The sequence below is a fragment of the Phaethon lepturus genome, unplaced genomic scaffold (assembly GCF_000687285.1).
Source record: "Phaethon lepturus isolate BGI_N335 unplaced genomic scaffold, ASM68728v1 scaffold6642, whole genome shotgun sequence".
In the NCBI taxonomy this organism is placed as follows: domain Eukaryota; kingdom Metazoa; phylum Chordata; class Aves; order Phaethontiformes; family Phaethontidae; genus Phaethon; species Phaethon lepturus.
Window position 1 is genome coordinate 4,130 of NW_010525465.1, and position 17,112 is coordinate 21,241.

A 17,112-nucleotide genomic window follows, 5' to 3' on the forward strand; every position below is an offset into this window, starting at 1 on the left:
ATGACTATAAAGGAAGAACCAACAGATGTAACTGGGAAAAAAACTTGAGATACCCAAGCTCTCCCCTGCCAAAATGTTTGCTTGTTTTTCCAACTTCATCAGTTAACCTAATACAAATGCATTAGCGACTAAAGAAGTCTTAGCAACAGTAGGAACTCATAACTTGAGAGTTGGCAATAATTTTAGTACAGATGCACAAAAGGTAGATAGCACATTTGTACTGCACCGGAGCAGGACATTCCAGTCCTTTAGTCACTGCGACAGATATGACAAAACCTGAGGGCAAAATTTTAATCACAAGACCCAGATAACTTTCATCCAAGTTGGTTGAGAAGGCCGCTGCTCTACTCATGTAAATTTTATGTGAATGTTATAATGTCAGGATTCAATAGATTAGAATTCTGTGCCAATACTGAAAAAGGGTGATAAAAGTAGGTAACGACATGATGGTTAGCCTGAAACTGCTCTCCCTCTCCCCTCAAATGCCCCTGCCAAAGTTCAATCCTTTGCTCCGGAGCACATAGCCATAAAACAAACCATTAAATATGGGTAAACAACAGGCTGGCTCTGCTATTTCTGGGCTTATCTCACACAAAATAAGCATTTAATTGAGTCTTTTAAATTAAGGGTAGTTGCTCTAGGATTCCTTTGTAGTGACTGGAAAGAGCCAGACTCTGCCATAAGGCACACAAGGACTGAATCAGCTGTGGGGTGCCTTTCTCTCGTCAAGTATATTGGGAGCCTCAAGTGATGACATTCATACCTTATATTTAAGCTTTCCAGAACACTGACCTTGAGACAGAACTGCAGTTTCAGGCCAAAAGATCCAGCCCACACAGGGCTGTTTAGGAAGCCTGAAAACATGGGTTTATATAATATGTTGTAAATCCATAACTACCAGCCATCGTCAGTTTTAGTCAGCTATAAGTCTGCCCTAATCTTTTTGAAATATATTTTTCAGCGAACAGCTGGAAGCCAATGATCTTAGACAGAATAGTTCCTACTAAGAAGAAAGTGAGAAGACTGCTTTTAGCTCACAAAAACATTTTTTTTAAATTGTTTTTAAGAAAAAAATGTGAAGTCCTTCTATTTGTAGTGGACTTTGCATTATAACTCAGATTAGAACAGAACGTCTGAGGAAATTTGCCAAATTCTTCCTCTTTTAAAAACAGATCAGTAATTAAGAATAAATACATTGAATACTCCAGTTTTTATGTGCAGTTTTAAGAGTTAGAATACTCAGCATCTCCTGTTTATACTGTCTTTTTATAAATAAAATAATATTTAGGAGTATTCATCATGTTCTGTAGGAATATTAACTATTCTCACGGTAAGTACTGACCTTCAAATCGAAACAAGGATGAAAGGTGCCTTTACCGTGTAAAAAGCCATTTCACCACTAGAGGGAACTATTAGACTTTATTGTCAGTGGGGGAAAAAGCAACTGGATTTCAAACTGTCGGTGCTAGTTCCACTCCAGAAAAGTCTTCACAACTTTGTTGAACACACCGTAAGTGATATATTACATTAATTAATATAATGTATTTCTAATGATAGAAAACCACTGAAGCCTTTATGTGACATTTAGTCAAAAAGTATTGAATATATGGTGTGCAATTTTTATAATAAAATGAGATATTAAGAAGCTTGCTGCTCTTGAAAAGATTTAGAGATAATTTTACTGAACTACGTAAAACTTGACTATGTTAAATTAAAAAGCTACTGAAAAATGTAGAAACACTCGTGTAATTTCCTAACAGGAGAAATCTCTGCTCAACACAGAGCACTGTCCTTTGCTCATTGTTGTAGCAACCATTTTGAACCAGAATTATATTTAGTGATATGATAAAGCCGTCTTCTCTTTCTGCTTTCATCCAGGTGGGGAATGTGCAGTGCAATTGTCTTTCTTTTGGGGGGTAGGGAGGGTAGAGATTTTGTTTGTTAATCTTGCTTTGTCCTTTGCGGTTTGTGGGTTGTTTTTTTTTCTTTGTTTTGTTAGGTCGCTACATGTTGCTTCCTCTAAGTGCTAGAAAAAGCCAAGTGAAAGAATTGAGTGTGGTACTTTAAGTAGGCTTAAAGAATTGTTTTTGCTCGATCCATATTTCTGAAGCAGTTCATTGCAGTGCCTTAACCCTGCCCTGAAAAAGTGTTCGCGCCCTGCAAAGTAGACAATTAAAAGAAAAATATTTCAGTATGGTTTGGAATCCCTCAAGAAGTCACTGCCTTGAGGTGACTCAGAGCTACATGCTGCAGCTGCATTTTAAGAATGGATCTAATAATTACTTTGACAATGATGTATTAATGAATTTCAGAAAATTGGGTAAGAGTTCTTAAAGGCTGTTTTTTTTCACCCACAGCAGCATGACATACCATTGATGGACAGTGTGGCCTTGATTTCTTCTTCCTCTGAAGTACCGTGTACAGACCGTAGTAGAATAGCAGGCATCACTTACTGTCACTCTCACACTCATGGCTCTCTGCAAGTCTCTCCTGAGGGCCAAAGCGAACTCTGCAACAGAGGCAAAGCAGCGTAACGTTGGTGTCCAGCCTCAACCCACCTCCCCTCTTCTGCTGTGTATCGCATGTAGCCTCGATGAAAGCAAAGACCTTAGCAGGTATATCTGTATTATCTGACATATTTCCTCTGCTTCAGCATCCAAAGCTGTTGGGTAACATGAAAGGGTACGTGGAACGTCAGCTTGCAGCAGGGGGAAATCCTTCCCTTTAGCACCCATCATTACATTTGCTGCATCATGTGACGTAATCCCATGGCTGTATTGTTTGCCTGTCAAGTGTGGAGTTCCCCCAATACCTTTTATGATATTACTGTATTATTGTATTATATTATTGTATTATATTATTGTATTATTACACTCATTTACACTATATTGTTGGAATAAACCCAGTTTCCTGTGCTTCAGACTAAGCGGTGCGTAGGACTCATTAGTGGGTAATTTCTTCCACAGTGTTATTTATTCACACGTCCGTTGCTGCCTGCTGTCTGTTTTGCTGTTCAGAGTGGGCAGTCACTCCTCTCCCTGTTGCTTGCAGAGCACTGAAGCCAGAAATTCTTGCCTTAGCCCCACACCCATCCTCAGAAATGACTGATACAGGTTTGGCAGCACACTTCTCCACCGGGAGCTGGGAGAGCCTCATGTAATAAGAACACAAAGTGCATTCACTGAGTTATTCCCCAAAAATCATAGATCATTCTCCTACTGTCTGTGCTTGCTTGCTAAGGGAAAAAAATGCCCTGAGATCAACCTACTGCTGTTCAACATTGTACCAAGAAAAAGTGGCCTCAACAGGTTGCCAGGATTTGTTGGAATCAGACATTTTTATAAAAAGCTACATACATTTCTTTTTTTCATATGTTGTACAGAATGCTCTTAGTTTAGAGAAGGCAGTAATTTATATTTCCTTGTTTCAGCTGAGTTTTTTCACAGATGAAGTTTTCTCCTGATTAATTGCAATTCATCAGTAAAATGTTTATGCCTTTCTTATATTTATTACCTGCTAAATATTGAATGGGAAGTTAGAAATGCTGCAACTGAGAAAATATGTAAATACTGTGTGATACAAAGTTCCGTTTAATCAGAAGCGTGCAAAATGCATTTGATCCTGCAAAAATGTGGTGTCTAGCACATGAAACAACAGAATACAGATTTCAAGTGTACTCAGTGACTAAACTTCTACAAGTTTGGTGGGGACTGAGGACAATCAAAGCTTCAAAGATTAGAGATGAATCAACTTGGGTGTCAAGGCAGTCGAGTGAAACACACAAATAGTACGTTTATGTGGGATGAGAGATTATAATTGTGGCATTTAACTAGGACAGTGATGCAGGATGACAATAACTTTCCATATCTTATAACCAATTATTTCAGAGATGGAACAGACTTTTTGCAACATGGTGGACTTTGCACTAAACAACACCTGAGTTCATATATAGAGTTCATACTCTATACAGTCAGTAAAGCGTAAGTAAAATGGACTAAGGACTAGCTAACACATTTCCACAGATAATTGTTAAAGAAAATCCAAGATAGGAAGGGGATATTCATAGTAGAATTCCACAGGTATTGGTATTATGACCAACACTAGTATTTTTCTTTGATATGGAATTAAAGTAAAACTTAGTTCAAGCATCATTTCTTAATTAAATGAGAGCAGAACAGTTATACATAGCACAGACACACATTAAATACTCAATCTATAGCTACATTTTGTGGCAGGAAAGCTGAGAAGCTGAGATGTACTTTAATTTCCAAAGCTCTCACCATTCATACAGGCATACAGCTAAACCACACAGCAACCCCTTTCTGGCCTGCACAACTGAGTTTCCTCTCAGGAAAACCAGGACATGAATTGGAGGGAATCACAAGTGGCCAGGGCTCTTTCGTGTTCAGAAAGAGTTCAGCTATTACCAGATGTAGGAGAATCCTCTGTACTTAGCAGAGTATTTCAGATACAGTTCAGAAAAGCTTACTCCATTTAAATATGTATATTGAAAAAGCAAGTTTTACACTGAGGAAAAAGGAGAAATATGCCTTTCATAGCTGAGATCCCTTGAAGGGGTCAAGGACCCAAGTAGGCAAGAACATGAGCTCTCTTGCAAAGGTCAGAGCAAAAAGGAGTACTAGACAACTTAGGCCTTAGGAAGGCCTCTGTGGAGAAGGGAACATTTCCTCTGCATATTAGTACTAATGGGAGTATTACATACAGCTCTTGTATTCACCTTTATTAAATTATATTAAGAAATTTCAAAACATGTACAAAAGAACCATAAAAGTCATGTGAGATACTGAAACTTACTGAGATTTGTGAAAAGGAACAAGGAAAATGTAGGTCCAAGGTATTTACTTGATATGAGTGAATCATGCTGTACATGTGTTGATACGTAGAAACTGCCCTAATACCCAGAGAAGTAATAATGAACATCTTCGTTGGTCAAAAAGAAAAATAAAGGTGTGATATTTTTCTTTCATGAGAAGGTTTGGATTGTTTGCTAGAGCTACTTTCAACTGGTAATAAAGTGCAAGGTTAAACTGTGCTGTTATAACCATAGTAATAAGTGACAAAGTAAATTTGGCTGAAGTAATTTGTGTAGCTGATAAGAAACATATCTTGCTGCATTGACTGTTCTGGTTCAGAAATAATTAGAAACTAAATATGAAAACAAGACATTTTACAGTGGTAAAAGGCACATTTGAGGGCATGCAGTCTTCACCCTGAGAATTTTAGATGTTGCACCACTTTTGGGGGGATACATTAAGCTAAAGCTCTTGGTCAGATCTGACTGTCAACAATGTTGGAAGGCTTGTTCTACTTAATTCAGCAAGAAGACAGTGCATAAGTATTTTTATGGAGAAGGTATAAAGTACACTGTTTTCATTGGATGGCTGAATAAATTCAAGTTAGAAATGATACAAAACAAAAGAAGAGTAGTTAATCACTGAAACTACCAATAAGGCAGCAAATACTCCAATTATTCAAGTCTCTCCAGATGATATACATTAATCAAATGCAAGCTGTTTTGCTCTGTGTGTGGATAAACAGTTGTCATGTTACAGTAAAGTACATAATAAGACTCAGTGTTCTGTTGGTGCTTTCTGAACTCATCAGCAGTGAATGTGTGAGTAACTTTAGAAGAGAAAGGTGGTTAAGATTAGGGGTTAGTTTTAAAATGTCTTTGTCTTCTTTTAAAATAAATTAGGCCAGAAAAGTTTTAACCCAGCAAATTGTTTGTATGACATTAATGTTACTATAGCATAGGATATTGAGGTTTCAACTTCTGCATTATTGTTTTAATGAAAGTGGCCTGGTTGATAGTCTTGCAAAGGGAAAAGACCAAGTCAAACAAACCTGAAAGTCTACCAGTGTTGAGAGAGAGCCTTCACAAGTTGGCATATTGCTTAAAATAACTTTATCTTAAGTGAAAAAACATATTAAGGATAATAACATATTATGGGAAATGTAAATATACATGAATATATGCATGTTCTAACACAATTGGTAACATTATTGCATTTTAAACTTTGCTTTCCTAAGCTAGCAATATATCTAGGCAGTTTAACAGTTTCTACAGTAAAGACTCAATTTGCTAAAATCTTCATTTTATACTCAGGAGTAAAGATAAATCTAAATTATTCAAGACAACACCTCAAATAAAAAGCTACTTTCATAGAACAGATAAATGTTACAGGTTATGTCCATACAGAATTGTTACCTTAAGTATAGGAATGAAGAAAGTACTGTAAATTCCTCAAATGCCAAGCACATTATAAAAGGAAGGCAAAGAGAAATGTTTACTCTTCACTACTATTTTAACAAGAATTTTTAATAGGTGGTCATTTATGTTAGGAATCACCTTACTGAACATTAAGCACTTAGATGTTAGATGGCTAGTACTAGTTAAGATCCTCTACACAGCAAGTTCCTCTATAACCAATCATCTATAAAAATGCATTCCTATTTCTAGAGAGTGAATTGTTCCATTTTGAAAGCTGTCCAGATGCAGTCCTCTCTTTACCTACTCATTCCTCTTTGCTAACATATATTAGAACAGTTGAAGTCAGATGATTTGAAGCCCAGTACTGAGCGTACTTGCTCCTAAGCCTTTTATAGCTGGACAGCCTATGTCCTCCTTGTCCCCCATGCTAGGACATCTGGCTGTAACATCCTCTATATGAATTTCCCACACAGCAAAATACAGGCCATCGGAGCTTTCTGAGTTCCTTAGTAGGTTGCAGTAATGAGGGATGTGGATAAAAGATATGGAATCTTGGTGTTCAAAAAATGCAAATATACACTGATACCAGTTTCTCTGTAGGAAAAACAATGTAGATCTCAATCTTCAGAGATCTAATCAAATAAAAAGGAACTCCTCAAATCCTATTTGGTTGAATTCAAATGACTTTTTAGATAAAATTGGCACATATTTTGAAAACACGTGGAAATGCTAATAACTTTCTTCCTGAACAGCGTCTGACTACAGTAAAAAACTTATTCCAAAGCATTACAGACTGAGCACAGCCTGGTTGAGGCCACAGATGAAAGGGAGAAAAACTTTAAAAAGAAAGAAATCACTCAGGCCTGGCCCAGGTATGGAGCTATTTACTATTTGTAATATTTCCGGGAAAGAAGATCCTCTTTCTGCAAAAGATTACCCACATTGTAGCCTTGTTAGGTTTCTTTTATATGCTACTTTGTAACTCCACTACCCCAAGACACTTTCTTAGCTCTGCTGCCTTCTTCTCCAACTGCTGAATGTTCCAGTGCCATTGTCTTTTATTTGAATGGAGTTTGTTCAGCTGGCAATGCAAACGTTTTAGGATAGCATCATATCTTTTATTCTGTACCTAATAAAATAGAATAAAATTCACTTCAAAATTTCTTTCAAGTAAAACTATTTACAGACATGGGTTCAGCTCACCTAACTCTAAGTGTAGAATCTGACATTTGTGAATTGACCAAGTCATTCCATGTTCATTTTATAGCTACTGAAGAGGCACAGAAACATCTAGGAAGCAATTAATCTTACTTATTTCAGATATCTGCTTTAGGACAATATGAATCATGCCTATCTTTCCCACTAAGGGAAGAAAAGCTCCGTCCCACTAAAAGCTTATGTGAGCAGTTCAATGTGGGTATCATCTGCTCTGTAGATGTCTAAAATGTAACAAAGTAAATCCCACCCAAAGAGACAGCATCTCATAGCTGTGGCAACATTCTGCATGTGGAAGATTTCAGGCTCCAGTGTGAGAGGTAAGAAAGGATAAATTTTCATTCTTTGACAAGTGTGTTTGGGTATAAATTAGAATACAAATGAGGTAGCCTAGATGGCTGTAACAGCACCTTCACTGTTGCATTGCACTTAAAAAGCTATGTTTTCCTTAGAAAGGTAATACTGTGGCAACACAGTACTGTATCAGTTTTGCCCCCATTGCTGCCTTATGTGAAGAACAGCTGCTGCAGATGACCCTCTGAAGACTTGTATTCTGCTGTGTAAAAGCATGAAACATTTATTATAATAAAAATGAAAATAATGGGTATTCACTTAATGAAAATTTGGGCTTGCTTACACTAGTTTGAATGGCATATGAGTGGTAGTGTATAATTATTCTTGTGTCTGCTTGTTGAAACATTATTACACTCTATTTAACGTACACATGATGGTGTACAGCTGCATCAGAACTACAGCATTGCCAGTGACTTCCTGCAAGTCTCACTGCCTAAATTTCACGTATAACTAACTCTCTCCCTCACTAATATTTTATAAATTACACTGACGCCTTTTACTGGTGAGGGGTTGTCTTTCTTCATGTTGCCTGGCTCTCCACTATAATCCTTCACAACTTTTTGAGGGACGCTGTCAGATTCACTCATATGAACGAGTGCTTGCAGTATCTGAACAGCCCTAGGACCGAGCTGTATGACACTGAAACATCTATGATCAATATTATCTGCTTTTTTTAGAAGTGTGTCCCTAGCATCATGGAAGTGTTCAAAAAAGTGTGGATGTGACACTTCAGGATATGGTTTAGTGGTGTTGGGTTGATGGTTGGACCTTGATGATCTTAAAGGTCTTTTCCAACCTTAATTCTGTGATTCTGTGATTATTGGGAACTGCCCGGCACATCTGCTGAGGCAGGGAGCACTAATACGCTTAATGGACAGAGGGGAGGGGGAAACTTGCTTTTTTACTAGGCCTTGTGTATATATAAGTTATCTATCAGAAAAAAATTGTCCACGCACTTGTGGAATCTGCACCACCAGAATCCTTCAAGAACAGGATAGACAAGCATTTGTCAAGAATACTACAGCTACACACAGATGTGGGGGAAGAAGGGCAGCAGAGGAACATGCAGCCTTTTGAGCTTTCTCTTTCCTATTATTTTTGCATAACAACCTATTTTTCTATTATTCGTGGATGTCTTGAATTATTCTTTATGATTTAAGCCTTGTCCCTCCATAGGCAACCACCCTGCTTTATCCTGACACCCCTGTCCAAGGCTGGGAACACGCTCTGCTCTTCCAGAGATGGGTGGTGGGGCTGGTGCTCAGGAAAGGGAGTGGGACAAAGTCTTTACAAACAGCCTTAAAAGTCCATCAGCCCCCCACCTGATAAGAAGCAACCCAGTTATTAATTAATTGTAGGGTTTATTATTTAGCAGTGTCAGATCACCAACTTCCCTTGGGGAAAAAAAGGAAATCTAGGCACAAATTTCCTTGCAGAAAGACATTTCATCAATACATTTTTAACTTTCCAAAATTCAGCTGCTTTAGAAAGCCATTCTGAATTACATTCCTGCACGATGTGCTTAGTTGGGAAAATCTTTGTGGGAAACCTGAAATAACACTGAGGCAAAGGGGGAGCACCAAGGCTGTGAAGTCAGTCCATTCTGTCTGAGTGCCAGCTTAGCTGTTAACAAGGCCTCAACAGGAATTCTGTAGGCATTTAAGGGCTGTATAGGAGCAGACTTAGATGAATGCTTAATCGTTGCTTAATCAAGACTCCAGAAGTCCTACAGCAACAGCAAACTCATTAATCAGACACAATGGTTTTCTTGTATCTGGAGGCTCAGAAACCTGGGAGCTCACATGCTCTTTGCAAATTCATGAATCACAGAATCACAGAATGGGTTGGGTTGGAAGGGACCTTGAAAGATCATCTACTTCCAACCACCCTGCAATGAGCAGGGACATCTTCAAGTAGATCAGGTTGCTCAAAGCCTCATCCAACCTGACCTTGAACACTTTCAGTGATAACTTCTCCGGGCAAGTTGTGAAGTGCGTCACCACCCTCATTATAAAAAAATTCTTCTTTATGTCAAATCTAGACCTTCCCTCTTTCAACCATTTAAAACCATTGCCCCTTGTCCTGCTATCTTGCTGTAGGCTCTGCTAAAAAGTCTTTCCCTGTCTTTCTTACAAGCCCCCTTTATATATTGAAAGGCCACAATAAGGTCTCTCTGGAGCCTTCTCTTCTCCAGGCTCAACAACGCCAACTCTCTCAGCCTGTCCTCATGGGAGAGGTGTTCCATCCCTCTGATCATTTTCGTGGCCCTTCTCTGGACCTGCTCCAACAGGTCCATGTCTTTCCTGTGCTGAGGGCTCCAGAGTTGGACACAGGACTCCAGGTGGGGTCTCACCAGAGCACAGCAGAGGGGCAGAATCACCTCCCTTGACCTGCTGGCCACACTGGTTTTAATGCAGCCCAAGATATGATTGGCCTTCTGGGCTGCAAGTGCAAATTGAGGCTCATGTTCAATTTTCCATCCCCAAGTCCTTCTCAGCCGGGCTGCTCTCAATCATTCATTCCCAGCCTGTACTGATGTTGGTGATTGCCCCAACCAAGGTGCTTGGCCTTGTTGAATTTCATGAGGTTATAAGGAGGTCAGTTACTTTTGGCCTATGCAGTGCTAGAAGCTGAGAATCCATGAAAAATATAAAAGTCCTATGAGTAGGGCTGAAGCCTTGAGGTGGGTTCACTCTGCAGATTAAGACACCTAGCTTTAGAAGTGTATGTGCAACCTACATGTCTACATTCCTGTTTTGATTGACAAAAATGTAGCCAATGCATACTGTAAATTCTAGAAAAAACAAATTATGCAGCTTACCCTACTGTAAACACCTACATATGGTCAACTGAATTGATCCATAGAATACATCAACTGCACTGACTACACCTCCAGTGATTATAACCAGAACCTGTCTGTCTCACGTGTAGCCACCTGCATTCAAATGACCACATTTAGGTGTCGGCAGTCTGCAGCTGAATCCCACCACTGCAGCTCAATGGAACCTCATCCATGTCTCACTTTATTCCCATGCTTGGCTTGAGTATTCTTTTCCTGAGTTGTGCTGAGGACTGCTAGGTATTAATGTTCCTGCTTTTCCACTGCCAATTTGTATATTAAAAATTGGACTGTTTTCCAGAGAGCTTTTAATAGAAAATTATACCCTGAAAGACTCCATTTTTAAACCTGCTTCCTTCTGAAAAAAAAAAAGATTGTATAATCCAAACAACTGAAGAGCAGGTTAACCTTCACTATTTAATTAAATTGATTGCAGTAACAGAGAAGAACATTATTTTTCGGCTGCCTAATTTTGCTTTGGGTTTAGAGAACTTTCTTAGGAGGATGTTGGCTTGATAATAAAATATTTATCAGATGCTGAATAGCATAGACCTATTCTAAAGTGGCTGTGTTTTGCTTTTCAGTTTTAAATTCTCTGCTGTTCCCTATCACATGAAAAATTATTCTTTTTTCCTCCTACATTTTGCAATGGGCAATAGAGCTAACCTCATATCAGTTAATCTTTATATTATCAAGCTTTGCTCATTAGATTTTCTGGCATTTATTTGAACTAAAAAGATAAATGATGTGAAACTTCCAACTAAAAACTATCTAGACATACAAAGTATTTCAGTAAGGAACAAAATGTAAAATATAGTTCAATTATTTAAAAAGAGAAGGGTTTAACTATTTATCAGAATTTTTTCTTGGCAGCTAATTAGTGGCTGCTGTGTTATCCCTAATTCAATGTCAGCTCAAATTAGGGAGATTCATAGGAAGTCCATTTTCTTGGTGCAATTGATTGTCCCATTGATGAGTTATCAGGAACCATGAGGCAAGTCATGAATCATCAAGTTAGCAGTGAAATTTAAAGTATTTCAAAAGTATTACAGAAATAAAAAAACTTGCATTTTGCTTTACTATTATTCAGTGACTTTTCTTTTCAGGATGTCATTCCAAAAATTTAAGACTAAATGTTCTTAAACTTCAATTTTTCTCATTATAGCAATTAAGTTCTGAATTTTAGAAAGACTATCAGTATTAAGATTTTAAGATACCATGGTTACTGTATATACTTGAATAATGTATGGCCAGCAACGGTATATAAGGTACTTCAAACTTCATTTGCACTATCTACATACTGTCAAGAATTCTGTCATATTTTATTCAGATGACTCACCTCAATTTCTTTTCTAAGCTTAGCATGCATTTTTTTCTCTTCTTCCAGCAAATCTGTTTTTTTATTGATGAACTCTTTCAATGTTATGATTTCCCTTTTTAAAAGTGTAATGTCTTCCTGCAGATGTAAGTCAAGATACAGAAATCCCCTCCTTAAAAAGTTGCACAGTACATCTATTAAGCTTTATTAAAAATGTCACATGTTAACAGTCTCCATTAATAGAGACAAGATAAATATCTGTAATAAACAATTTCACATTAAAATAATTAATAGTACATAAATTAATGCTAATTTAAGAACTGCAATTAAAATTAATAATTAAAATAATTTATAACATGGCTTTAGATACTTAAGAAGATATACTCTTGATCTGAAATATGCAAACAACTAAAACAATACAGGAATTTGAACTCATTTTGGTGGTCTTAATTTTGTTTAAAATTTAATTTACTGCAAAATCAAAGAGTATTTAATGTAATATTTGAGATAGATTTTCCTTTCTCATAGGGAATTGCAATGTTAATGAGTCTTTATCGTTATTTACAGATTGCTTGTACAACCAAATTTTCATCAATTTACGTGAATAGAATAACACCAGATTTTCAGTAACGCAAGTTGCATCAGAGTTGACATCTGCGACCCCATTTCAACTTCATACTCAAAGTTTGTTCATATATTGGTAAAGTTTTACAGTGAAAAATTCCTACATGGTATTTTTTAATAAGTATTGCAATTAGTGTCCAGTAAAAACAACAGTGTTAAACTAGAATATCAAAACAAATATATTTTTCCTCTCTCCTCCTTTCTATCATCATCTCATCAAATCTACCTCCTGTTGGCAAACAGGTCAACTGGAGTTTGTTACCTGACAGCAAAGTTAAAAGAATACTGTGCTCTTACATAAATAACAACATGGCAATGTTCCACAGAATTCTGAAAAGTGTCCATGTAAGTTTATCCAACAACCCAAAGAAGCCCACAAATAGCTTGGCATACAGTTTAATTTACAGCTCTGTAATTTTTTTCATAGCTGAGTTCATTCAATCACATAGAATGAACCTGACTTTTACAGTAACATATAGATAACAATGGCTGATGATTTTTTCTTACTGCATACTGAAGTCAAAATTTCTTCAATTAATGTAGCATTATAAATTACCTATATTCCCCATAGTCAGTCCCTCATGAACCAAAATATATTAGACAAAATAATTGTATTAGCTAAACTATGCCGAAATTATTTCACACAAAAAGAAAAGAATCAGAGAGGAAATATAGTACCTGCACTTGTTTTATAACAGATCCTTCTGGATTCTGGAGATCACGCATTAACTCCTCCTTCTTTGTCTTTAATTCCTTAACAACATCTTTCTTTTTAGCAAGCTCAATCATAACTGGCATTTTACTTTCCACCTCCCAAAAGAGATGTTTATGAGCCTTTATTTTTTCCCGATATTCATTATTTCTTGCAAATGTCATCTCAAACTCTTCTTGTACTTTTTCTGCATCATGCCTCAGCTTTAAATTTTCAGAATATAGGGCTCTGACTTGGGCCTCCAGATTTTCACAGCGATATTTTGTCAATTCTATGGCATCATCTTGTAGACATATTTCCCTTTCTGTCGTCTTTGTTTCTAACAGAATAGAATCCATTTCTTTTTCTAGTTCCTGAAACTTTGCCTGTAAAATATTTCACTGTTCACTTAAGAACATTTTTTGAGAGTGTACTAGGTATCTAGTTAAACACTGTAACTTATATTTAGTCAAACAGCCTTCTTTTTCACTTGTTTAATGTGGTTTGAATGGAAGATTAGAGTTTCATTTCCTAAAATCATTACCTTAGAGGCATAATGCAAGAATACCATCTTAGACTTCTCGCGCCTTAGACTGAGTCTAAAATATGAAATAAACTATCCTTGAAATTACTTTAAACTCTTTGTATTCGCAGATACATAGGACATGACAGATCAAACACAATCCTAAAGTTTGTTTAGAGATGAAATCTGTTTAAGTCCTAATCAGACTGAAAATAACTAATGATGCCAAAAATCACTTACAAACACACATAAACACAGAGGGTGTTTGGGGTGATGGAGCTTAACTAGCCTGTTCTACTGAAGTTTTTAATCTGGCCTTTATGACAGTAGTATTTGAGAGTAGGATTAATCCCAGCTATTTTTAACCCCCTAAAAAATACGCATCTAGTCCTAAAAAGGCCTCTACATCTTCTCATTGACAAGAAGTGAGCAACTCCAGGAAGTAGTACTTCAACCCATCATAAGAAATCATAGACCTGTAGAATAATTTAGGTTGGAAAAGGCCTTTAAGATGGAGTCCAACTGTAAACCTAACACTGCCAAATCTACCACTAAACAATGTCCCTAAGCGCCACATCTACATGCAAATCTAAGACGGGAGGGCTGAATTGCTGTCTCAGAAATGGTTCTCTCTCTGATGACCACCGAGGGATCCTAGACGACTAATACAGGCTTAACATCTGACTTGTAGGTGATGTAAGCTAGCTATGATGAATCCCACCCAAAGTAACAGCCAACAGTAACGCATTGAGAGAATTAGCGTCATGATTTATGTCACCTATTATCTTTTCCCTAATGGAAGCATTACATGTGCTATGAAATCTCTTACTCAATGTCTTGAATAGATTAAGACATTATTAAATGTTAAGAACAAAAAGTTTTTGCGTAACTTTTAATTGGGAAATCTTGGGCTACAGTTTTAGCAGGATTTGTGTCACTGCCAGGCACCATTTACTGAGGACAGGAATACAAAAGATCTTAATGGCAAAGATCTTCAATTTTGGAAAGGAAATTATTGTTTTCCATGTCTTCTGTTGATGTGCACACATGGGAATAGATGTAAAGATGAAAAAGCAGTTCTGCATTCTGACTTTAAGTTCCTAAGTATTTAACTTCACTGTTCTGCTAACATTGTTTCTATGGAATTTCCTACGGTTTGGGCTTCTGTAATTAGGAGAAAGCTTCTTGCAAGGTGTGGCCAGTCAACTGACATTCCTAAGCAATAAAAGTTTTCACTGCTCCTTCAGAGAAGTTATCTTTGTACAAAATTTTAAACCTCAGTTCTTTCAGCTGTAAGGCTATTCACATATGTTGTAATAGGAACTCTACTATGCAAGCTCTACCATTTGCATTCTCCAGTGCTCAAAAATGCCTGAATGCTATTGTGTCTCTCCTCAGACTTATATTTAAGTCTCTCAATAGAAATTTGATCTCAAAGGTTAAATAATAATTTATGTGAGAGATTAGAACAGAAATGATTACATAGTCTTCACAAAAACTACATGTATCCAGTGTTCTACAAAATCTTACTAAATAAAACCAGTATTTAATGACTATTTAGGACACCCACTCCAAACACAAACTAAAACGTATTTTGTATGAAAGAGATGCTAAGAAAAAATTATAGAGTCTGGTGAAAATCTGCCCAAAAAGATGCTTTTAAAGTCCATTTTTTCCCGTTAATTTAACAGGAAATCACTATGAAAAATTCAGAGCGCTCTAACTTTGTATTGTGTTTTTGTGGGTTTGCTATCTCATGTTTTGTTTTTTTCCAAATAAAAAATAAACGCTTCTGCTATAACCTGCTCTAATGAAGTCTTAGCAATGCTGCAGCCTTACAAATGACAATACTCATACACAGTTTTGGCGAAGCCTAAATGCCACACACAGGAACAGAACAGCTGCCTTACACTTAAATGGAAACACTAATTAAAAATGAAGTACCATCAGATTCTCTTGCTCATAGGAATACTTCCCTTTGTATTATGTTTTTGTGGGTTTGCTATCTCAGTGGGTTTTGGGGTTTGTTTTGTTTTTTTCCAAATAAAAAATAAACGCTTCTGCTATAACCTGCTCTAATGAAGTCTTAGCAATGCTGCAGCCTTACAAATGACAATACTCATACACAGTTTTGGCGAAGCCTAAATGCCACACACAGGAACAGAACAGCTGCCTTACACTTAAAGGGAAACACTAATTAAAAATGAAGTACCATCAGATTCTCTTGCTCATAGGAATACTTCCTCATCTAATGAAAAAAAATAAATTGATTAAACTACTCCAAACAAGGCTTATTACCTGCAATTGGAAAAGAACTGTTTTACTTTTTCCTATCTCTGATGCTTGTGAACGCTGCCGCTCTGCAACTTGTTTTACAACTTCAGTTAGTGATGGAGAATTTTGCTGGGCCATTTTAGGCAAAAGTGCAGAACTGTAGGGACATAAAAAAAAAGAATTTAATTGTTTTATCACCGTTTTATTTAATTCCTAACTGTTAATGAAAAAGAACAATATTAAGGCCTTTCCTATGGGATCCCAGATCAATAAATTATTTCATTTGGTTCATATTTTATTAACAAGAACAGGTTACTGATGGGTGGATACTCAAAGCAAATGATCAAGAATTAGAACACATGCATGCGGAATTTTATAAAATAAAGTATTGCAATGTTCTTCCGGCTTCTCCACACATCAGATCCTCAGTTTGTAAATATAGTCATAGTTCTTAAAAGCATCTTCAGAATATCTTAAATGCATGAGAGTATGCTGTCCTATTTAGCCTGAATATTAACAGTATTGCAATTACCATTCTGCAACTGCCTAGTATATTAACTATTAAACTATCCTTAATGTAAGATAAAGTGTTGAGAAAGCTGTCACACTGAAAGTCACAAACTATTATCACTGTAAAGACACCCTCCCAGTGATGAAAAAATATTTACTATTTCTGTGTCACTTCGGATAGAGTAAGTTCATGAAGAAAATCTGTATTGTTATATAAATCGACATCCGAATCTCAGGAAAATGCAATGGGCCTGGCACAAATGCATCTTCAGGCCCAATATATTAAAAGGCACTCAGATGACCCACGAACTGTGCCTGAAGGTTGGGAGTCTTGACTAGGAAACCGCATCTACCATGTCATGTTTAGGGCTGTTGCTGAAATTGTGCACTCCCGCTTCTCCCCCTCTGCCCGGCTCCAGCACTCCACAACCCCCAACACCAAGCAGGCGTGCCGCTGCGGCGCACAGTCCCAAGCCCTCTAAAAGCACCGAAACGCCAACAGAGCCGAGCCAGGCGCCGCGGCACGACGAGG

General features: G+C 37.1%; 1 protein-coding gene across 1 annotated transcript; it reads right to left on the minus strand.

The window, feature by feature from the left end:
* Positions 1 to 7,196: 7,196 nt before the first annotated feature.
* CCDC122 (coiled-coil domain containing 122) lies at positions 7,197 to 16,208 on the minus strand. Its single transcript, XM_010282744.1, has 4 exons — positions 16,095 to 16,208; positions 13,261 to 13,659; positions 11,980 to 12,096; positions 7,197 to 7,361 (listed from the first exon to the last, which is right to left on the minus strand). Exons 1-4 carry the CDS (start codon positions 16,206 to 16,208, stop codon positions 7,197 to 7,199), a joined length of 795 nt encoding a protein of 264 aa, XP_010281046.1.
* Between the last annotated feature and the right edge of the window lie 904 nt (positions 16,209 to 17,112).